This window comes from Muntiacus reevesi, chromosome 12 (assembly GCF_963930625.1).
Source record: "Muntiacus reevesi chromosome 12, mMunRee1.1, whole genome shotgun sequence".
Taxonomy (NCBI): domain Eukaryota; kingdom Metazoa; phylum Chordata; class Mammalia; order Artiodactyla; family Cervidae; genus Muntiacus; species Muntiacus reevesi.
Window position 1 is genome coordinate 11,571,079 of NC_089260.1, and position 24,158 is coordinate 11,595,236.

Below are 24,158 nucleotides of genomic sequence, written 5' to 3' on the forward strand. Positions count from 1 at the left end.
GGATAAATTCCTAAAAACGAGATAACTAGATCAAAGAATATGGACATCTTAAGGGGTTTTTGACACATATTGCCAAAATATGCCAAGGTGGCTTTCACTTAAATACAGAGAACTTTTATACCCCTTCATTATCATTTTATTATTTATCTCTTATAAAAATCTTTACAACTGTAAAACTTGTAGTAACTGCATTCTGTTAATACAATCTGCTGGTATATTTCTTGCACTTATTTCTTGAAATGAACCAAGGCTTCCAAATTCAAAACTTCAAGTTTAATAGGGTTTCCAATGTTTGATATTCATTGGGGATAAAGTATATTTTGAAGTGCTACGGTCTTCTGAGGTTCCATGGTAGATAACATTGTACATCACAGGTGGCAAAGTTGACCGAGTGTTTGAGTATTTGCTGCAAGGCAGCACTGGACAAAATGCTTCATGTTCAGCAGAATATTGATAAATGTTGAAACTAGCTGCCAAATACGTTCATTATCCTCTCTGCTTGAGTATGTTTGGACCTTTCCTAATAAAAAGTAATTAGGAAAATAATAACAAAAATCACTAAGTGCTCTGTATGTAATCACTTATTCTCATAATTTATGAGGTAGGTAATTTTACTCCCATTTTACAGATGAGCAAACTGAGGTACAGAGATTAAACTTGACTGAGGTCACAGCCTGGAAAATGATAAATAGCCACAGTTGCACCCAGGCATTCTAGCTTCAGGATTAACCCTTAACCATTATGACTAGTTGCTTTTCCTCCAAGAATGTGATTGTTAGTCCATGATTTAACTGTATGGCTACTTTCCTAAATTAAGAGAGGTATTTTATGAAAATGGTAGGGTGGAAGTTGCAAATTAGTTGGAAGAGAGTTCTGATTCCTGGGCTATTACTATGAATTCATTTGGTAGTGCAGATCTTAATTATAAATTCGGGGCATTGCCAAAGATCTCACCATTTTAATTTTGGCGGAGTTGATGTCTTAACCGTTTCTCCCTGTGCCTCCTCTGTTGGTGTTCCCAGGTACATCCAATGAGGTGGCCCAGTTTCTCTCCAAGGAAAACCAAGTTATTGTCCGCATGCGGGGGCTCCCCTTCACGGCCACGGCTGATGAAGTGGTGGCCTTCTTTGGACAGCATTGCCCCATCACTGGGGGGAAGGAAGGCATCCTCTTTGTTACCTACCCGGATGGTAGGCCCACGGGGGATGCTTTTGTCCTCTTTGCTTGCGAGGAATACGCCCAGAACGCACTGAGGAAGCATAAAGACCTGTTGGGAAAAAGATACATCGAACTCTTCAGGAGCACAGCAGCTGAAGTTCAGCAGGTTGGTAGCTTGGCATTATTTCTATCCTCTTTTTGTTTAACTAATTTATTTTTTAATTAAAATATAGTTCGTTTGCAATGTTTTAGGTATATAGCAAAGCAGTTATATATATATGTATATTCTTTTTCAGATTTTTTCCATTATAAGGTATTACAAGATATTGAATATAGTTCCTATTTGTTATTTATGATCCTACATTATCCAGTGTGCTAAATTAAAACTTGGAAATAAAATTTGGACATTACAGAAAGTATAAGCATGTGAAAAAAATCTTACTCTGTAATTAAATGAGAGCCACTATTATCTTAATGTACACACAGAAAAAAATTCAATCTTTCATTCTATGTCTAACAGCAGCATATAATTAATTTAGAAAGTATTGTGCCGGGGGGTTTTTTTTTTTTTTCCTTCTATCATTAGAAATTTCTTGGTAAACATGCTAATAAAACGGTCAGTTTCTGACTGATTTCTTTAGAACTGGATGTAGGGATATACGGTTTTAATGTCTTGCCAAATTTATTTCCCAAAAGGCTTGATCAGTTTCATACTAATGGGAGAGTGCAAAGTGTCCTTTTGTCCTGCTGCTGGTCATCCCTTTCAGAACTGAGCACTCTTTTTGAGATGCGGATGTCAATTCATGAAAACATGCCAAGATCCAAGCATAAAGCCATCTCTAGGGTCTCAAGCCTTTCAGCTGTTCTTGACTTACAAGCTGATCATTTCACTTCAGGGGTCAGTTAGCTTTGCACCTGCGATCATTATGGACTGTTTAACATGGCTCTTCAACTTATTCTGCTTGATTCGATAGTAGGATATAGTCATTTCGGTGATTTTCTTTGGTCTTTTTTGCAAGCAGTTTAGACACTGACTCTACCGTTATTTCAGTGAGTTCCTAGAATGATTTTGTTTAGCTTCTGCAAAGCCCATTGTAATGATTTAAAATAATTCTCCAAAATTAAATAGAACCATCCCCTGCTATTATATCAGATTGATTTTTATGCCTCAAATAAATGTAAATGAAATGCTACATTTATTCTGTGTTCTGTTGTACTGGTGCTCTTGAATCTTAAACTATGAGCATACTTGTAGTATAAACAATTCTGTACTTGTTGAAAGTGAGTATCATAAATTCTGAATCTCTAAAATATGCTGGGCATGCTTAAGGCTTAAAACACCCTTCCCAAACTAGAGGTGGGGGGTGAAATTTTAATTTTACATCTTTAATTCAAAAGACCTGTTTCATGGAAATCATGCCCCAGAATGTATTACCCCAGAGCCTTGGGTACTGTGTATTTATTGGCTTGGATGTAGAGTATGCTGTCTCTATGACTCTGCCATAGGTGGTTTTGAGTGTAGGGGGGAGTTTTCCCTTTCCTGCCTCCCATCTCTAATAATTTATTTAGTAAGTACTGAAGTTGTCTTAGACTTTCCGCTGTCTTTGCTACTAGTAATCACTTAGGAACTTTTTACTCACCTTCTGTTTGGCAGGTACTGTAGGTGCTAGATCATTTCCTGTCCCAAGTTTGTTTATAACCACATTTGTTTTCTATTCATGTTCTTCCCCCTAATGTTTGTACTGTGTCTGGATTGTTTGTATATTTTCTCAAAGTCTTGCTTTCTCTTTGGCTGTGTTGTGTTTCCTTTTTATTGTTGTCACCTCTTATTCACCTAGCAATTGGACAGGCTGTGAGTGAGGAAGTTAGGGCAGTTTGGGGGGAGTTTATGGATTGTCTTATATTTTTAGTTATGAGCTGTTAACTAGTTGGGCTGCCCTCATAGCTCAGTCGGTAAAGAATCTGCCTGCAATGCAGGGGACCTGGGTTCGATTCCCGGGTTGGGAAGATCCCCTGGAGAGGGAAATGGCAACCCACTCCAGTATTCTTGCCTGGAGAATGTCATGGGCAGAGAAGCCTGGTAGGCTACAGTCCTTGGGGTTCCAAGAGTCGGGAACAACTTAGCGAATAGACCACCACCACATGAGCTGATAAAGGTTATAGTGGTAAATGGTTCAGAAATCCTGGGGATTCCACACATGGCATTTGCACAAGGACCTCCTCATATTATCAACTAATAGGCGTCCTCTAAACTACACAGAAGTAGACAACAACCGTGTAACATGAGTTTTGCCTGGGAGCAGTTCTTTCTCCATTCCAAAATGTACCTGACCTCTATCCATTCTCAAGAGAGCTGAATTCCTTAAATTTAAAAGATAGGATCCTCTTTTTTGCCACTGTCTCAAATTCACGTGGAAATTGATTTTTATTTTCACTAATGGATTTTTCTTTTCAGGTTTATGTTATCCAGGCATTCTGCTTTATATATCATTATAAATGTGACATATTTTAATATAATTGAGAGTCACTATTTGACCTGTGGTTCCTTTACTGTGTCGTTTTCTTTATATTTCTTGAGTTTGGAGGTGGAATGTGAAGATAATATTGAGAGAAGCACTATTTAATTAAATAAAATCTAATAGGTTGTCCATAAGTCCACATTTTAACAATATGTCCTGAAAAGCAGCAGACTTGAGTACTTTCTCAAAGCAGATAGTGATGCATTTGTCCGGGTCAATAAGTCCTTAATCTAAGTTCATTGTGTTGTGTGTGGCGTATACCTCACAATGCCTCTAATAAAAGTGGGTTCATGCTCTCCCAGCTGAAAAGCATGAACGACTTTCTGCATGAGTGCTTCTCAAACTTTATATGCTGGTTGATCACCGAGGGATCTTGTTAAACTGAAGACTCCTGTGGACTGGGTCGGGGTGGAGCTGAGAGGATGCATTTCTAGCCATTCCCCAGGGACGCCAGCCCTGGCCTGCAGGCGGCGTTGCAGTAGCCAAGCTCTAAATCACTTCTGTTTTGCTTCGAGCGCAGGTGCTGAATCGATTCTCCTCGGCTCCTCTCATTCCACTTCCAACCCCTCCCATTATTCCAGTACTACCTCAGCAGTTTGTGCCCCCCACAAACGTTAGAGACTGTATACGCCTTCGAGGTCTTCCCTATGCGGCCACAATTGAGGATATCCTCGACTTCCTGGGGGAGTTTTCCACTGATATCCGAACTCATGGGGTCCACATGGTACTGAATCACCAGGTAAGAAAAACACTTACTGGGAAACCGATCTGCTGCTGCTTTTTAAAGACACTCCTCAGTAAACAAGTAACAAGTGTTTATCTGTTTGTATAGTAAGTTTTGCAGGAACAATTTAACTATAAATGCAAGAGATCTTCTAAGATGAGCTCCAGAAAGAATGCTAGAGTTGGTACAGTAATTCAGATTCAGCTTTGATTCCATTATCACATACATCCACCAAGTCATCAATAGCATCAGGTCAGAGAAAAAGGCATTATCAGCATTTTACTACTGCAACTGCTGAATTCTGCTGGAGTAAGAAAGCCATCATAGACAACATTTAAAAGCAATGAGCATGTCTGTGCTCCCAAGTATTTTGTATCCATAGATGATTTAGAAATGGCTTATTTCATGTAGCTATCAAATCACATTTAGTAGAGTGCAAACTCAGGAAGAACTTCTATCTATACCACTTGGAACAGTATGTGATCATAAAAGACATTCAAATGTATTAGTTTATTTGCGTGCATGCCAAGTCATTTCAGTCGTGTCCGACTCTTTGCAACCCACCGGATGTCAGCCCTCCAGGTTCCTCTGTCCATGGGATTCTCCAGTCAGGAATACTGGAGCGAGTTGCCATGCTCTTCTCCAGGGGATCTTCCCGAACCAGAGGTCAAACCCGTGTCTCTTACGTCTCCTGCTTTGGCAGGCTGGTCTTTACCATTAGCGCCCTAGTTGTTGAGAATCCTCTATGAAAATCTAACCAGATTCTTACAGTTTGCTATATATATTCTAAGCATATTAAAAATAGGTCTCAACTTGGTATCTCTTGCTCTTTAAATAAAGTTAATTTATATTAGTTGCTGGGCAATTTGCCAGTATGTTGTGTTATCATAAGCAGGACAGAACTCTAAATACCCATATAGCATGTAATTCTAATTAAAATTTTGGAGCTGTTTACTAAAAAACCAAGTTGTATTAATTTTTGAAAAGATGTTTTCTGTGCATTATAGTCTGAATATAGGTTTGTGTTAGAAATACCCACTTTTCCTAAACTGCGAGTTTCCCACTTTCTATTTTCTTGTGAAGATGGGTCACATTCATAACCATAATCCTGTCTCACTGGAAACTGCACGCCACTGGGTACAGGGAACCAGAAGACACTGAGTCCCTGGTTGATGCTCCACACTCACACGTGCTCGCTCTCACGACACTTTTGAGCTGTGTGACTTTTTATCCAGCTAGGACTCCTCTCGGCATGCTTCACTGATGGGAGTCCTTTTGAAGCAAATTCCCCACAAGCCAGCATCACCAGGGAATTGTTTGGGTTCTGAGTCACCATTTCTAGTAATCTAGGGGCTATTACTCTTTGATTAACAACCGTGGACAGATTTGCCTCTCATTGACCCTTGTGACCTACTGTGATTGCACCTGGGAGAAGTGCTTCTTTGATGATGGATAAGCTCTTAACTGCCTTGAAGATGTTAGTTTTCCATCTTGGACTGGGTTTCCTTGGTGTCCTTAATTTCCCTGGTATGGTAACTCTGATGGTAACTTGCATGGTAATCATTTGCCATAACTAGTCCCTTAGAGACTATCAAGAAACCCATAAAATAAAAAAAGGAGTCTTATAAGCCAGTTGTATCTTTTTTTTTCTCTCTCCCATAAAATGTCTATGTTAAATAAGACTAAGGCATTCTGGTCCTGGGTAGCAGAGATCCACCAGTTTTGTTTTAAGTAAGATTTTTAGCAAGCTGTTAGTAACAGGGGAAATGTCTATAGGCATCTGTTGGCCAAGGTTTAAAATGGAGATGCCAAGGGAGAGATGAGGAGGGCTCCCACGCAGCTGGTGCTCCAGCTCTGGCCGCCTTCACCGTGCTCTGCAATCCCAGCTCCTCTCCTCCTTCCCCATCTGCAGGCCACACCCCAGTCTAGGTAGGCTTCAGGGAGGAGGAAGAGGGATGTTACACGTCAGTGAGGGGCAGACTTGGGAACCCATAGAAAACACTGGTTTGTTCATTTTCACGTAGGAGGATGGGTAAAGCTCTAATCCTGGTTCTGTTACTAGCTTTTCTCAGTTGAGTGAGATTTAATCAGATTTTTCAGAAAGGGGAAGAAACCCAGTGTACAATCCTATATTTCAAAACCACAGTCACAAAGAGACCCTTTCAAAATCCCATAAATCCATTTCTAGTTTATTAAAAACCCAAAAAGGATCGCTTTCAGCTATGAGCTCTCAAAACTTATTTCTTCAAGGTTTTGTGGGCAATTCTGTTGATTAGGTGATGAAACATAAGCCAGGTTTCAGTAGATCTTGCTGTCACCCAGATTTTGTGGCTAAAATGTCTGTACCATGGGTGATTGTCACTGTGCATGTTTTGTAAGCAACCACTTCCTTGTTGAAGGAGACAGTCTCCTTTTCTTTTTATTCTTCCTTACGCGCTCAGGGCCGCCCGTCAGGAGATGCCTTTATCCAGATGAAGTCTGCGGACAGAGCATTTATGGCTGCACAGAAGTGTCATAAAAAAACCATGAAGGACAGATATGTTGAAGTCTTTCAGTGTTCAGCTGAGGAGATGAACTTTGTGTTAATGGGGGGCACTTTAAATCGAAATGGCTTATCCCCACCGCCATGTAAGTTACCATGTAAGTTTTTCTTGGGTCTTGGCGCTATTCTACGCTATACGCTGGTAGGTGCTTAAGCTGCTTTCATAACTTTCTGTGCCCCTGGTTCTTTCTAAGGCAGGTGAGGTGGTTACATAAGGCTTTCCCATCTGAAATCGGTAGTATCTGATAATCATTTAAGACCTTGGTTGTGGACACCCATAATTAGAGATGCTACAAATACCTCCTTTCAAATTATATTCTTGCTTTTCCAGTGATAAGCACTTGATTTCTGAAGCTTAGTGTGCTCAAGATAAGCACTGACTCTGGGAGGCAACCTGGCTATGTAGATATTTTAATACGCATTTAAAGGTAAAATAAGTATGACAGATCCTTTTTGTTTTTTTCCTGCAACATATCGTGGGTTTCTTTTTTTTTTTTTTCTTTAAAGCAAAGGGTAATTCAATGCCCATTTTGCATTTTTAATTTTTTGAGCATTAAGTATTTGGGGGGAAGGATAACCTGAAGAGCATCTCTCTTGCTCTCTAGGGTATCTAGAATGAGCAAGTTAGTAAAAACTAAAATGCGTAAATAAATTAGCCAAAGTTACCATTGGATCACAGGATCAGTGCTTAAATCAAGCCGTGCTGTTGCTCATTGGCACCTGGGTGCAAGCCATCTGGAATCCTGTTTGAGAGGAATAAGCCCTTTAGCATGGAGACCAAGTTCTGGTCCACGACTAAGGAACATTTGGGGATCTGATGTTCAAAACTTCAATTTCGTGACAAAGTTTTCAGTTTTGAATAAGACATTTTCTTAGTAAGTATGTTGGGTATGTTTAAAGAATGTAGCACTCAAAGTATAGTCCAAAGATAACTAAGAAAGTGAACTGGATGGTGTGCTTGATTCCAATAAAATGTGGAGAATTAAGACATCACTTTCTAGTAAAGAGGAATCCATACCAATAAACCTATTTGATAAAGTATTATTCATAGAACATTTGGTAGGGCTTAATCCTTTATTGCCCTTGGAATTCCTAAATGCTAATATTCCATTTATCTGCTGCTTGCTGTTGGTGAATATCTAAGAGTTGATCACTAATGACTATAAAGTTTAAAACATTCTTACTGGGCTCAAGTGGATATCTTAATGCAATCTGTTGTGTGTTTCCTGTCCATAAACCACTGATAATATCAGTAACTTTTACAATTTCCTTTACTGATAATCTATCAAGCATTGTAAGATAAGGGAATTTCTCCATCATATATAACCCCAGTTCTTTTACTGTGATACCTTTTTATTTTTCTCTTGCTAGTGGAAAAAATGGTCATTACAGGCTTCATAAGACTTGTATTTCTCCTCCCCCCATCACAAACCCTAAAATAATAATTTTTCAAAATTTAAATGCAGTTTTACATAAAAACTTACATCCATATTTTTATTACCTTCTAAAAATGTTAATTAAAATTCAGCTGTTTGTCATTTTAATGGAAGAGTTTGCTCATTTAAAAAAATCAGAACCAATTTGTGCATTTTCTATTATGCTTGTTCTGGTGGTTTAGTTGCTTAGTCGTGTCCGACTCTTGTGACCCCTTGGACTGTAGCCTGCCAGGCTCCTCTGTCCATGGAAACTCTCCAGGCAAGAATACTGGAGTGGGTTGCCATTTCCGTCTTCAGGGATGCTTGTTCTACTGCACTTATTTTTTTCTGCCGACTCACTTCAGGTGACCCTCTCTTTATGACTTAGGTGCCTCAGTTCTGTTTGCCCTTTCTCTGGACTTTTTCAGGCCAGAGATCATAATTTTAAAACTATCTACACATCAGGTATCTAACATGTAGCAGTTTTTGATGGATACGAAGGAGGTTTTCCTGTGAAATGTTACCCACTGGGCCTCCTGGGTTTGAAAACTGAAGTCTGGGAGCTCACATTCAGGCCACCTCTCGTCATCTCTCTTATTGGGCACAGATGTCCTGGAGAGCTGTGCTCATCCCACACCTTAGAGCTAGTGACCAGCACATGGTCTGACTTAAGTGAGTTGCTGTCCTCAAAGACTTTGCATCACCAGAAGACAGAAAATCCAGTCCTTTCTAATTTAATCTGAATCCACTTTTCATCAGCTGACTCTCAGGAAGACATGCACATACTATTTCTTCAGGGTTCTTTTTCAAGGAATCTGACTTTTTTCTTTTTTTGCACTGGTCTGAAGATGTCGATTAGTTTTGAAAACCCATCTTCTGGGTTGCCTTGAAGTGTGCACAATACAGAGATAATCTACTTCTTTTAGGTTAGTTCACTCTGTCAAAGTCTCTGCTTTGGCATAGTCCATGGCCCTGGTGAATAGTATTTTACTGTAACTGTCCTCATGCTGTGCTGTAGAGTCGATAACAAGATGGACTGGCAGTATAGCTCTCAAAGGGGGGAGAAGAGAAAGCTTTTAGTTTGAAGTTAAATGAAATGTCAGTCTGTCCCATGTTTCTTTCCTCAAAGAGTTAGTTTGTGGTTTCTTGCACTTAGGAGCAGGGAAGATAAAAACCATGTGTCATGAAATTTTAGAAGACTTGAAAGTCCACTTGGTACTGGTTTTTTTTTTTTTTTTTTTTTTTTTCAAATTTCAGACTAAGACCCATTCTTTAGGTAGATGGAGTGTGTGAGATTTGAGATTGCTTGTAGGCATTATCTATGTACTCAAAAGGCAGCTGCTTGGGGCGGTATAGGGAACTGGTCTCTCTTGCGAATGTGCGTGTGGAAGGGCGGCCTCGTGGCTTCAGTGATTGCCCGTGTCACTGTCACTAATATATCTCACGGCCTCTCTCTCTCTTTGTTTAGGCCTGTCTCCTCCCTCCTACACATTCCCAGCGCCTGCAGCGGTTATTCCTACCGAAGCTGCCATTTACCAGCCCTCGGTGCTCCTGAACCCGCGGGCGCTGCAGCCCTCCACGGCGTACTACCCCGCGGGCACCCAGCTCTTCATGAACTACACGGCCTACTACCCCAGGTGAGGCTCTGGGGGAGGAGGTGATGGGCAGGAACTCAGGATTCCTTCCATGCTGCCCGAGTCTGCAGAAGAGCGTCGCCCGCCACGTGGAGGTTAGCATGCAGGCTGCAGTTTCTGGTCATGTATATCTCTGTCCAGGAAGGTTGCTAAAAGACAACCAGAATGTTTACTTTTTTATCCATCTCTTATGGACAGCATCGTCTTTTAGCTTACTTGGGTATACAACTTTCCTTTTTTCCTTCTGTTTTAGGGCTGCTGGTGAGTTAGCCCAGTAATCATTATAAAAGAGTGACAGTATCATGTGAATGAATTACAAAATGAGAAAATCTGTGGTGAGGGCAGTTAATTTTTAAGAATGCATGTCAGCCCAAAATAGATAAAGACTGTTTTAAATTTTACAGGGCTTGTATTCTTTCCCTCTAAGTCTTTAATAACAAGTCCAGAGTGAGATTTTCCAGTACTTTCTTCCGTATTTTAAATCTGATTACTTTTAGTTGTTCTCAAACTTTTAGTTGTTCTCAACTAAAAGTTGTATTCTGTATCTCAACTAAAAGTTGTATCCTGTTTCTTGGAGGCAACAGGATATAATGGAGAGAAATTCATCAGTCTCATCTCTTCTTCTGCCTGCAGCAGTTCACTTAACCTTTCTGGTTCTTACACAGTGATGGGATCAGCCATGTTTCTGGAGTCCCTGAATCCCTCCCGGGTCTGATTGCCTGTGATTCTAACTTGGATGCATAATGTCCTCTCATTCTCAATTTTTCTTTAAAAAAAAAATTTTTTTTTGGTAAGTCTTTGTTTAGTTACTAACCAGTTCACTTTATTAAAATAAAAATTTTACTTTGGCACAAGCAATATTGCTCAAAATTTTTTTTTAAGTTTTTTCCTTTTCAAGCTGTTTAATATGGATGTTTTGGACACATCCACCAGTGTCCATGTGAGGTTTTGGCTTACCTGTCTGATCTCTTGTGTTATGTCACACTGGGTTTTTTGGTTTTATTGCTTGTTTGTTTGGCTGGGGAGTTTTTTTGGCCTTGCTTGCATGGCTTTCGGGATCTTAGTTTCCTGACTAGGGATCAAACCTGAGTCCCCTGCAATGAGGTGTGGAGTCCTAACCGCTGGACCACCAGGGAATTCCCTGTCACACTGTATTTCTGTACCCTCTCCATCTACAGTTTCCTCATAGGGAGCAAGAGCATTGAGATCTTGGTAGCAGTGAAGCTTCTAGCCAATAAATTTGTTTTTATAGGAATTTTAAAAACATTCATTTTGGTTTTTAAGTGGAAAATATTGAAAATGTTCTTTATTCTGTTGGGGAAGAAGAACAGTGAGAAAGCCATGATAATCATCAGCTTTTGAAAGTTTGAAAAGGCTCGGAAGCGTGAGTAATTGTTCTTGGTTGAGGCTGTGTCAGGCACCCACTCCAGTCCCAATCTGTCACCTTCTCTGGACCCTGTGACAGTCACTTCTTGCTGGTCGCGGCTCTGGTTTTAAGATCTTGGTCTTCCTTTCTTATGCCATCAGAATGCCAGGAGTGGAATGCTCTGTGCCCCTGGGTGTTGGGGGCAATTTCTTGTGACTGTAATATACTTGCAGAATATCCAATTCCATCATTGCCTTACTCTGGACACTGTTAAAAGAAGGAATCTCTTAGAAATAGTTTCCCATCATAGTGAGTTGGGAGCTTAAGTCTGGAAGTAAAGCCCCAAAGGTAAGAGAAACTGATTTATGGCTTGATAGTTCCTGTAATTTTTTTCTACTAGTAGTTTTAAAGTTTGTGATGTCCTCCTTATTAAGTCTAAGAGGATAGAGGTAGTGAGTAAAAGTAGATTCAGATTTTACACAACTCTTAAGTCCAAAAGTAACCTCAGTTATCAATTTGAGAACATACACATCTGTGTGCTTGTAAATAATGTGACATACTAACATACGCTTGGTTTGTTTTTTTCGACCTGCCACTATGTCACTGACTTCTTGCCTAAGGAATATCTGTAAATTTACGTCACTCTTGTAACTCCCCATGATAACTAACAAGTTACTTCCCATTCATGTAACTTTCTAAGAATGAAAATATGTCATAATTTTAAAATTCCTTTATTTTTATAGACATCTAATTGTATCTTTCTCTATTAAACCTCATACTGATCGTTAAATACCTCTATGGAACAATTTCACAAAAGTGGGATTTTTAAATCATGCTTGTGTGCTGTATTTAAATTAATATTTCCAAATAACTCCTAGTGTGTTTCATTATTTGAATTTTCATTTCCCTCATTCTAGGAAATTATCCACACGAACAAAGTGTTCAAACATTGGAATGTTCTGTTAACCAGACTTAAAGTCTGATATAATCTAAAAAAATATTCCAAAAGCCATAAAATATTTCATAGTTTTGGGAGAACACCATTAATTTTTAACCTCACATGACTAAGGCATTTGAGACTCTGTAATGTAAATGTTGAAAGTATATTTTGGCTTATTTACTGATGTGTAGGAAAATGGGAAATAGCATACTTCAGGCTAAAACAAGATATTAAATGGAAGTCTGGAGTTAGTCTCTTTTCAAGTTAGAAATAAGTTTAAATTCCCTCCACTTTAAAATACTTTATTGAAGTATAGTTGATTTACAAAGTTGTGTTTATTTCTGCTGTACAAGATGATTAGTTATACACATTTTCTTTTTCTTGTTCTTTTCCATTACAGTTTATCATAGGATGTTGTCCCTCCACTTTTTATTTTATTTTGTTTTTTTGTCCCTCCACTTTTTAAATGAAAGCTGTCTGTCTGACTTCAGATTAATGCCATATGTTCATTACTTTGTGTGTGTGTGTGTGTGTGTGTGTGTGTGTGTGTGTGCATTACTTTAAAGATGCTAACATATTTTGCAAACTTTTAAAAGCAGGCACCTCAGAAAATGATACTGATTTTTACCTGTTTATAATTTTATTTAATTTTATTTTTTTTGTTTATAATTTAAAATTTATCTGGGCAAGCTGTTATTCATTACCTCTGTGTGCAGCACATTTGGAATATTAGGGTTAATAAAATATGAACCTCCCACAAAAAAAATAAACCCTTTCTGCCATAGGGTAGCTGACAGAATTCATCCCTGTGCAGTCAGTGACTTCAAAGGGCTCCTTCCGCTAGAGGGCATTTGTTCTTATTTTATTTCCTCCTATTTGGTATATCTTCCAGTGGGTGTTGCTCTGAGAACATATTGATAGCATCTCTCACCATAAGGATTTGGATTACTTGAGGAACATGTAAGGAAAAAAGCAATGAATCAGTGAATTGCTTTTTGTTTATTACTAGATGAGTTTTTAGCAGTCTAAATATATGGCTGTGACAACAGCATCTTGAAGAGCTAGTGAAATTAAAACAAGTGGTTCTATTTTCTGCTTAAGAACATTGGTTTTTTACTTTCTCCACTTGAAAGAAGGTTTCAGGTACCTGGTATGCCAGAGCTTAGCCTGGGATACAGAAGAAATGTTGATGCCCACCCTGCTTATCTCTCAAAACTTCTCTCCCATTACACCTTTTCTCTCCCATTGCATAAAGTCCTGCCTTTTGTTCTGACGTCTCATTTTTCTTTGAAAAGAATATTCTCTTTTGCATCAGAGCTATAAGCACAGGTAAGAAACATGCTAGATCTTCAGCTAAATGTCATATAATTTAAAGAAAGATGGATTAACATAAATGTCTTATGTATATCCATTGCCTCACCTTTTGTAGGACATATAAGTAATAACATCTTCACCTTGAACCAAAGTAGAGGGCAAGGGTATGCTTGACATTTTTAATGAGGAATGCTTTATTTGCATGCCCACGAGAAAGGTTGGGGGTGGGATGGGTGATCCTTTTATTTCTTGGGATAACCGTTATGTGAAATCAGCTCCTTTCTACCCAAGCGTTAAATACATGAATTTAGTAAAAGTGAAACATTCTGCAGTGTTTGGTTTGTCATGTCATTTTTGTATTCTCTTCTGAAATTCTTTGCACTTGAACCGAAAGAATACCAACCCTCTGAGAGATGCTTGCATCTGCTGTTTTGAAACACTTGACTTTCTTGCTCCAGTCTCCTTTGTTTTATTGAGATAAGTATAGGTTCACACGCCATGTAACAAGCAGTAAGAGGCTTTCCATATACACTTTACCTTGTTTAGTCGCTAAGTCGTGTCCAACTCTTTTTGTGACCCCAGGGACTGTAGCCCACAGGGCTCCTCTGTCCATGGGATTTCTCAGGAAAGAACACCGGAATGGGTTGCCGTTGCCTTCTCCAGCGGATCTTCCTGATCCAGGGACTGAGCCATGTCTCCGGCTTGGCGGGTGGATTCTTCTCCACTGAGTCACTGGGGAAGCCAGATTTACTTGCTGAAAGCTTTCTGATAGGACCAAGAAAAAGAAAGAATTGTTTAAAAATTATTTTAAAATTTTCTTTTTATTTTATAACAAATACTTAGTGTCACAAATGCAAGCTGGAACTCAGCATGCAGTAAAATGACACTAGAATGTTGTAAAATGTGATATTAATGCAATATCAGCAATGTAATAATGAAGAAGCACCAGATAATTTCTATTGGTGGAAACAACTTTTTTTTTTCTTTCCCAATTTGAATATCATTTCTAAGTGACATAAGCAAGAACTGTTGTGGGCAGTAGACTATATACTATCAGTGCCTGAGAATTCAGTGTAGTTTCATGGAAGAAATAGTTGTTTACTAAAGACCTTATATAATGAGTAACTCAGGGAATTTAAAATATACTTAAAATTCTTTTTAACATGGTAGAAAAGTATTAAGTGCAACAGACTTCAAGGAAAAAACTTTACTCAAAACACTTAATTGATTTCAATATATAAGGTTTTTCCCCCTCTATTCTTTTTCTTAAAAATGTTATTTTCAAGCATAGCTTTTAAAAAAAACCTATTACAGAAATTTCCAAACAAGCAGTTTGGGAATATATCTATTACTCAATGTTTTGCCAATCTGGTGTCGTCATACCGAGGACATGTTAAAGCACAAAACCTAGACATCATTTCTTTCCTGTGTTGCTGTTTATGTGCCCGGCGTATCTTTAAGCGCCTTACTCTGAAGCATCAGTGCCGTGGCTGCCCGCGTGCTCAGTTGGGTTCACCTCTTCTCAGCTCTGCTGTCCATGGGAGTCTCCAGGCAAGAATCCTGGAGTGGGTTGCATTTCCTCCTCCAGGGGATCTTCCTGACCCAGGGTCCAAACCCACATCTCTCGCGTCTCCTGCATTGGCAGGCAGATTCTTTATTACTGTGCCACCTGGGAAGCCCTTAAGTGTTGACAACTTTAGTTAAAGCAGGTAGACTTAACTAGAACACGTATGGCCTATCTTGGTAAACCAAACAAGCCTCTTTTGCCTCCATTATTAATCCTATTTAAGCATTTCCTTTGTATATATTTATTGAACTGAAGTAGGTTTAAAGGAAAAACTGACACATGTCTATGAATTTTATTTAATAATAGAGTAATGCTTTTTATTTTGTTTATTTAAGTTAAAAATAAACCATAATTAAACCACAAAACTAGAATGAGGTTGCTTCTAGACAGGGTCTGATTTGAGGGGAAAGAATGTGATGGAGTCATCCTGCTTGCCTTTTAAAAATTTATGCCTTTCAATGTTGTCCTCAATTCCTATTCAAAAATAAGAAAAAAAAAAAAGTGAAAACCCAAAACTAGTTTTCAAAATAATAGCTTTTGTAAATGTACCTCTTTGGAAATTGTTGTAACATAGCATGGATCACAGTGTGTTTTGCTTGCTTCTTCAGCTGTAGCTTTTCATCAAAATACTATTTAAAATGTCACTGTTCTCAAAATTTTTAAGAAGATCAGTTATCATTTTGTGCTTTAAATCAAGCAAAAAGATTACTTTTAAAATAATTTCTGGTGTTGGATGTGGTTTTCAAATGTAAAATGAAGCTTTATGGGGACAATTCTTGTTTTGAGTAAGCAGTCTGTAACTTTACTATGTATTTGGAACATATTATGATAAATGTAGTAGGGGTTTAAATTTTTGTAATCTTTAACATAATTGGAGTAAATTTAGCTACCAAACAATTTTGACAGTACCTAAATTTGGTTACTATTTTAGTGAAATAGATTCTCAAAAGATTTCTTTATTTCTTCCAAAATGTTTTTGTATTTGTTGGTTACTTAAACTTTCTCCAGGGGGTAGATGCACTTGGAAAGAGAGACTTGTAGCCTTTAAGAAGAGCTAACAGAAATGGAGGATCCACGTGTACTAACCAGTCCATCTACATCAGTGTTAAACTCAAAAGAATGTTGCAAAGTCAGCCTTCTTGAGATTGTTCACTTCAGATGAACAAGTTAGTTCAGAAATTTCCAAATGAAAGTTGATTCCAGCCTTTACACTTGCTAGGATTAAAGCATCAGTTTCTCCAGTCACTTTCCAAATATAGGGTCTTTACGGGGTGTTAATAACTGGTAAACAAAGTAATTTTGCAAGGAAGTAGAAACCAGATTTCTTTTTGTAAGACTTCTCAGGATGTTTACTGTGTTAATGTGTTGTTGATGTATTGTGACTCATTCAGAAAAGAGTATATTCTCTCCTCTAATTTTCTTTTCCCTTAACCTCTTTCTCTAATAAAGTGGATAATGCTTTTGATCTCTGTCCTCTAGAGAAATATGACAAGTCATCACATTGTTTTGTCATGCTATAACTGCTTCTACCTTGGAATGCTATCTGTGTTGCCAGTGTTTAGTAATTTGTAGTTGTTAAATGAAAGAGTATTATAAGAACTGTTTTTGAAAATATATAGTTAGTTTTCTTGGTTGTTAGATACCTTGGCTTTCAGTGTTTTCATATATCTTTCCCTGTTCTGAAAAAGAATTTGCAGTGATGTATTATGATACAGAGTATTTAAAAAAAAAATTGTGATATAAATTAAGACTTGATAAAAATATAAGATAGGAAATGTTTAGTAGTCTGGCAATTAAATTAATCTTAGGCAATTAATATTGGCATAACAATCATGGGCTTTGGGCAGGAGGAAACTTGAATTGCACACTCATATTTCAAAGGAAAGGAAGTCATAAATTTCTCAGGGAAATCCAGTTTTTCTCCGCATTGAAAGTTATTACTCAAATCCACAGAGAGAACGTGGAGTACTCTCATGGAGATCTTCAACTTTTTAACTCGTGTGTTTGAATCCAGCCCCAAGTATACATATATCCCTTCCCTCGTGAGCCTCGCTCCAGAAGTTTCTTAACCCGATCTCAGGGTCACTTGCTGAATGAGTCTCAGCAGCAGTGTCTGCATAACTGTGATGCTCTAGCAGTCTTTTGAAAATAAACCTTTGGGGAGAACATCCCCCACCATGCTGTTTTCTTTTTCTCTCCATTTCGTCTCACCTCCCCTCAGGTCTTTTGCTGGTCAGGCATCCCCATCAGGGTTTCTTACCAGTTCAAGGGCAGCCTCCTTGTTAGTTGATACAGTCTTTCCATGCCCTGTAGGAACTCAGGGTTCAGTGTCAGGTCGGCTCATTCATTTGGACCCTAACCCTTGGGTTCCTTTGTGGTTCTGTCAGTTTTCGAATCTTTGCAGCTTTTGAGTACCGGTTACATTATTGGTACTATGTCCATCTGAGACTTTTTTTTTTGCAGAGTGTTGGGATCTTAAGTTTCCCAACCAAGGGATTGATCCCACACCCCCTGCAATGGAAACACAGTCTTGACCACTGAACCACTAGGGAAGTGCTTCTAACAATTTAATTTTACAGTAACCACTAGAACCACGGTGTCTATTAGTAGCAACTCCAGTTCACTTCCCTTCTACCCACTTTACTTGCCCCTTCCTTATCCCTAAATAACTATTATTCTATTTTCTGTTTCTGTGGATTTGCCTGTCTAGATGTTTCATATAAACAGAATAATACCATTTGTGATCTTTCATGACTAATTTCTTTGATTTAGCTTATTTTTGAGGTTCATTCACGTTGTAATATGGATCAACAGTTTTCATTCCTTTTTATGGTTAAACAATATTCCATGGTATGAGTATACAACATTTAGTTTATCATCAGCTGTCAGACACTTGGACTTGTTTATTCTCTTTGTCAATAATGCTGTATACATCTGCATTCAAATTTTTGTGTGGACCTAGATTTTCAGCTTTCTTTAGTTAGGTATATACATAGGAGTAGAATTGCTGGGTCATATGGTAACTTTATGTTTAACTTTTCAGAAACAGCCAAACTACTTTCCAAAGGGGCTTCACCATCTTAATATTCCCATTAACAATGTTTTAGCATTTTTCCTTTCTTCACATCCTTTTCAGCTCTTTTAACTAATTTTCATGGGTGTGAATTTGCTGTCACATTATGGTTTTAAGTTACCTTTATTTAATTATTGATTTTGAACAATTTTATATGTGCTTACTACCCATTCACATGTTTTCTTTGGAGAAAAGTTTATTGAAGTCCTTTGCACATTTTTTTTTTGCATACTTTTGGGCAATTTTTCTTACTGTTTTTTAGTTGTAAAGTTTCTGTATATATTCTAACTAGGACATCTTATATGACTTACAAATATTTTCTCCCAGTCTGTGGGTTGTCTTTTCATTTTCTTAATGATGTTCTTTAAAGCACAAAAGTTTTTAAGTTTTGGTGGGTTTTGTTTTTGGCTGTGCCACATAGTAAAAGCAGGGATTCCTAACCATTGGATCACCAGAAGAAAAAAGTGAAAGTAGAAAGTGTTAGTTGCTCAGTTATGTCTGACTCTTTGCGACCCCTTGGTATGTCCATGGAACTCTCCAGACCAGAATACTGGAGCGGGTAGCCTTTCCCTTCTCCAGGGGATCTTCCCAACTCGGGGATCAAACCGAAGTCTCCTACACTGCAGGCAGATTCTTTACCATCTGAGCTACCAGGGAGTAATTCCTCAAAAGTTTTAAATTTTGATGCAGTTCAACTTACCTATTTCTTCTTTTCCCGCTTGTACTTTTGTCATATAGAATGCAAGGTCATGCAAATGTATTACTACATATTCTTATAAGAGTTTTGTAGTGTTAGCTCTTATACTTAAGTGTATTATCTATCTTGAATTAGTTTTTTATACAGAGTAAGGTAGAAGTCTAAATTCACCCTTTTGTATGTGGACATTTCACTGTTCAGCACTGAAGAGACTTATTTTCTTATCAAATTGTCTTGGAACTCTTGTCAAAAATCAGTTGACCAGGGACTTCCATGAGTCCTTTGGTTGGGACTCTATGCTTTCATTGCTGAGAGCCTGGGTTCGATCCCTGGTCTGGGAACTGGGATCCCGTGGGCTAACAAACAAGCAAATAAATTGACCATAAATGTAAGGGTTTATTTCTGGCCTCTCAAATTCTGTTCCATTGATCTTTGCCTACCCTTATGGAAGTACCACACCAAAATTACTGTACTTTTATAGTAAAGTTTCTGGGAAATTCAAAATACTTTGTTCTTTTTCAAGAAAGTTTGGCTGTTCTTGGTCATTTGTAATTCCATATATGTTTTAGCTTCAGTTTTGTTGGTGTCTGGGGGGAGAAAAAGAATACGATAGCTATTGCATCAAATCTATGCAATTTAGAGTATTGCCATTTTAACAAAATTAAATTTTATGAACATGGACTGTCTTTCCATTTATTTAGATGACTTCTATTTTTTAACACTGTTTCATAGTTTTTAGTGTGTAAGTCTTACTCTTCCTTTGTCACATTTTTTTTGTAATATTTTGTGCTTTTAATGCTATTGTGAATGACTGCTTTCCTTATTTCATTTTTGGGTTGTTCATTGTAGTGTGTGTATGTATGTAAAAGTCTATCAATCGTGTCCAACTCTTTGTGACCCCATAGACTGTATATAATAGTTCACAAAATTCTCCAGGCCAGAATACTGGAGTGGGTAGCCTTTCCCTTCTCCAGGGTATCTTCCCAACCAAGGGATTGAACCCAGGTCTCCCATATTGCAGGTGGATTCTCTACCAGCTGAGCCACAAGGGAAGACCTACTGTAGTATACAGAAATGTAATTGATTTATTTTGTGCATTGATCTTATATTTGTAACCTTGCTGCTTTGAGTGAATGCTGCTATATGGGGGGAAGCATTGAGCTGGGAGTTGAGAAATCTGGGTAGTTCTTTGGTTTTGTGAAGAGCTAACTGGTTGACCTTCAGGAAATTATTTAACTTAGTTTCCGTTTCTATCTCTGTGAAAACAAGAAGGTGTGGCTGAACAGTGGCTAAAGTCCCTCCCAGCCCTAAAGATCAGCATTCTCTCTTGCTCTCCCAGTTACACATAGATTGACTTTTGGTCTCTAAACAGACTCTCCTTGGAGAGAGTTGTAAAAATCTCTCCAAGTAACTCAAATATGCAGATGAGATGAGAATTAACTGTTTTAGAGACTTAGATTATGGACAGCTTGATGTCAAGTAATATTTTCAGGCTTCCATGTTTTAGAGATGATGAAATGGAAGAATGGTGATGGAATAGCAAGAGTGAGAATAATAGAACAGTAAATTACTGCATTTGAATGTTTGTGGAGTAATTAGATACATTAAATCATTGATGCTGAAAAACAATTGTGTGAAACTAGGATGTGTTTTCATTCCCGTTTTAAGAAATGATAAAATTGGAGTTCAGAGAAATTAAGTGACTTGTTCAAGGTTACTGTGCTAATAATAAAATGGAAGCTAGGATTGGATTTACCATCTGGTATCATTCCTGTTAACCCACCAGTTAGGACTATGTAGGATAATCTCAAAAATTTTTAGTCCCTTTCATTATGTTTACTTGTCTTTGAAGTGGGATAATTACCTACTTAGAATGATTTGTGTTAATAATCTAAAGCTGTGGATCTTTATTGCTCTTTTAAGCTAATGACTTAAAAAAAAATCCCTATGCATATATGAGTATCGAGCAGCTAATTGTGAAAAACAGATTGGTATGGGACATGGTGAAACTAATTTCATGATATGGTCATCACTTGAGTTACTACATAAAGAATGATTAGTTATTCATGTGGCTTGTGTTTCTTGGAGGTAATTGTTGCAGATACACTAAAAGGACCCACCATCAGTTTCCCCTCATGTTATTGGTGGTTAATGTAATTTGTTATGCATCCCTTCCAGTTTCCTTGTCCCCTCCCCCAGTACACACTTTTTTTTTTTTTCAGTTAGGTTGGAAGAAATAACTCATGGGTGCTATAGTGCTATAGTACTTTGCTCTCAAATTGTTCTGTACTTAACTCTGTTGTGCATTTGCTTGACTACAGGGATAGAACAGTGTGTTCTTTGGAGCAATCGTTTTGTGTACCTTTTGGTCTCTGTGGCTATGCTTTCTGTTATTCCTTTGTGTTCATGACTTTCCTTGCCTTAGTATTGCTAGTAACTAGCCAGTTAATCATCAATGAGCTGGGCTTTGGAAGCGGTGCTTTGTTGGCTGAGTGGCTGCAGAAGTTTCCTTCTCTCCTTCCTTCCCTTAAGAATAGATCACGGATAGAACCGGATCTTTGGGGACACCCTGCATTTAACTCCGCATTAACCCTTCTGTCTTTCCAACTTCGGGCTTTTGTAGAAATGGACAGAATAGCTGTGGTATACTTGCCTGCCTTGGGAGAGAGAACTGAGAATTCTAAGCAAGGTCACCTTGAGGAAGTGTTTCTTTAAGTAACTGTTGTTTTTAGAGTAAACATTAGACGTTGTCTATTTCTGTTGGTTCACTGTGCTTTCTCTCCCTTTAGCCCCCCAGGTTCGCCCAATAGTCTTGGCTACTTCCCTACAGCTGCTAATCTTAGCGGCGTCCCGCCACAGCCTGGCACGGTGGTCAGAATGCAGGGCCTGGCCTACAATACTGGAGTTAAGGAAATTCTTAACTTCTTCCAAGGTTACCAGGTCAGTACCTTGAAGAAGAAAATTACTCAGTGCCCTTCTTACTTAAGCTGATGTGCCTAAAGAATGCAGCCAGGAATATTCTCTGAAACTCATGTGTACAAGTGCTTTTAAACAGATCTGCTTTATGAAGAAGCAGAGTCAGGGGGGACTCGTTATCTCAGTGCTTACTTCACACTCATCCCTTTGGAAGGATTAGGGCTCTTCCATGCTGTTCTAATTGCTTCCACTTAATCTTAGGGGCTTTTCTTTTTCTCTCTCTCAGTTGGGCTACTTTTGAGAAAGCTCTTTATGCACACAATGGTGTGGGTCTTTCCATCTAGAATAAGATAGGCTAAGAACGAATTTTCTTCAAAGGCAAATTGTTGGCTAATGAAAAACTACAGAGTTTGAGTATTTAAAAAGTAGTCTGAGTCCTTTCTGCCTTATATGGAAGAAACAAGGATGACTCAGTGAATCTTTAGATGGTAACTCTTTGGAAAAGAGCTGTAGGAAGTGTGTCTTTTATGATAACTCTAATGAAACTGATTTTTACTCTTTTCCATTTTCCTAACACTACCTGTGTCCATCACTTGTTCTTTGACTTTTGGTAGGAGCTCCTTAAAAGCAAGCAAAGTCTTCTCATTCTCATCTCACCTGAGAGGATACTTTTCCTTCCTTAAATCACATGGTTAGACCCAAACTCCTTCTTCCCTACAGTGTCTGAAAATCAGTATCTTGCAGTCTTTTACTTGCACTAAAAGCAAAAACGGTCTTTCCTCTTGGAGCTGAGCCTTGCTTGAGTCATTAGAGTCGAGAAGCATCGCTTCTCAGCCTTTTGGCTAAGATCAAGTGTGGAGTCGGGAAGCAGTTGTGGGCCTCACCATCAAGTCCTAAAGCATTAACCGTAGGACTCGTTAAGGGTTTCGCCTGCAGGCGCAGTTGCGCTGGCACTCTTAGAATAGGTTTACAAGGCTGGTATCCACGAGCTTGGGAGTCGCAAAGAGTTGGACACGACTTGGCGACTGACCAACAACAAATCCATAAATTGTGGAGGATTGTGGAGCTCAGCTAAAGCCATGTCAATGGGGATGCCCCAAACCTCCCAAGTTACCATCATGGGATATTTTTTGACAGTTGAAGAAAATCTATGTCTGATACGTGAAAGACTAAAATATTGGACAAAAGTTAGGTTTTGTTACTGCTTGGCTTAGCACATTCTTTGCAGACATAAGCTGTTTTTCAGAGATCAGCAGAGACTTTAAACAATTGCTACCTGTTGGAATCCCTTCGTGTGGTAAAAAGTTACTTCCCAAACTTCATATCTGATTCACTAGATTACGGAGAGAGAATTTTACCAAAGGCTATTGAAAAGATAAAATCACATGGAGAATACATTTGAGTTTTGTGTTTTCTCCCATGATTTTCCAGTTGTTTTGACTAATTAATTTTTATTACATTCAAACTGAACAGCATTAAGTGATCATACATATAAACTGTATGTGAGTAAACAAAACTGCTCTTCTTACGGGTATTTATTAAACCACAAACACATAATAGCAGTTATTTCTAGATGTATGGCTAAAAGATTTACAGGCTTCAAAATTAAGATGAACTACTACAGACTGAAGTTATTTTATCTTCTAGTAGCTTCTAGGGAATTATTCAGTGTTGGAACAGACCTAGTATAATGAGAAGCAAAAACATTCTGCAAAACTATTTTGTCTCAAGGTATTTGCCTTCATTTCTGAAGTGCTTGGAATTTATAAACTGGATTAATAAATTAGGATTACATAGGAACCTCAGTGATCTAATTCAGCATATCAAATTATTCTTGAATACCTTTAAGGTAGTTAAAATGCATACATTCAAAATCTTTTGTATATAACCTAATTTCATGTCACTCTTACATAAAAGCTTATATTTTCTGCTGTCTTTAAGAGTCCTTGCCTTATTTATTTTTGCCTGTTCTCAGTTATTTTAATAATGGCCACTAACCATGAAGCTCTAGATTCTTTTAGATATGGCTTTGTCACAAGATAAAAAAATCAATGGATGACTTTTTAAAAAAATTGTTCTGAGGTGTAATATTTGTGATCTTTATATATGGGGCCTTTATTGCTGTTGCTTATTTATTGGGAGGTTTTCATTTAATTTCTGGTTACTTATAATTTATCCTACATAATTACATAATTTATGTAGGTAATAGTACCAAATCCTTGGTAATAATTGTTTGAATGAATGAATAAAATCTCTTTATGGTTTCTGATTCTGTCTTTTAAAACATACATAT

General features: G+C 38.1%; 1 protein-coding gene across 4 annotated transcripts in view; it reads left to right on the forward strand.

Moving 5' to 3' along the window:
* The window catches only part of ESRP1 (epithelial splicing regulatory protein 1), a 57,149-nt gene that overhangs the window by 21,880 nt on the left and 11,111 nt on the right, over nt 1–24,158 (forward strand). For 2 of the 4 annotated variants that reach the window (XM_065903214.1, XM_065903215.1), the window contains exons 10-13: nt 1,023–1,324; nt 4,198–4,416; nt 6,843–7,041; nt 9,827–9,995. In XM_065903214.1, the coding sequence (XP_065759286.1) occupies nt 1,023–1,324; nt 4,198–4,416; nt 6,843–7,041; nt 9,827–9,995 (889 nt within the window). Of the gene's footprint in view, nt 1–1,022; nt 1,325–4,197; nt 4,417–6,842; nt 7,042–9,826; nt 9,996–21,738; nt 21,890–24,158 lie in introns of all 4 variants that reach the window. The other 2 variants (XM_065903216.1, XM_065903213.1) reach the window with 2 other exon arrangements.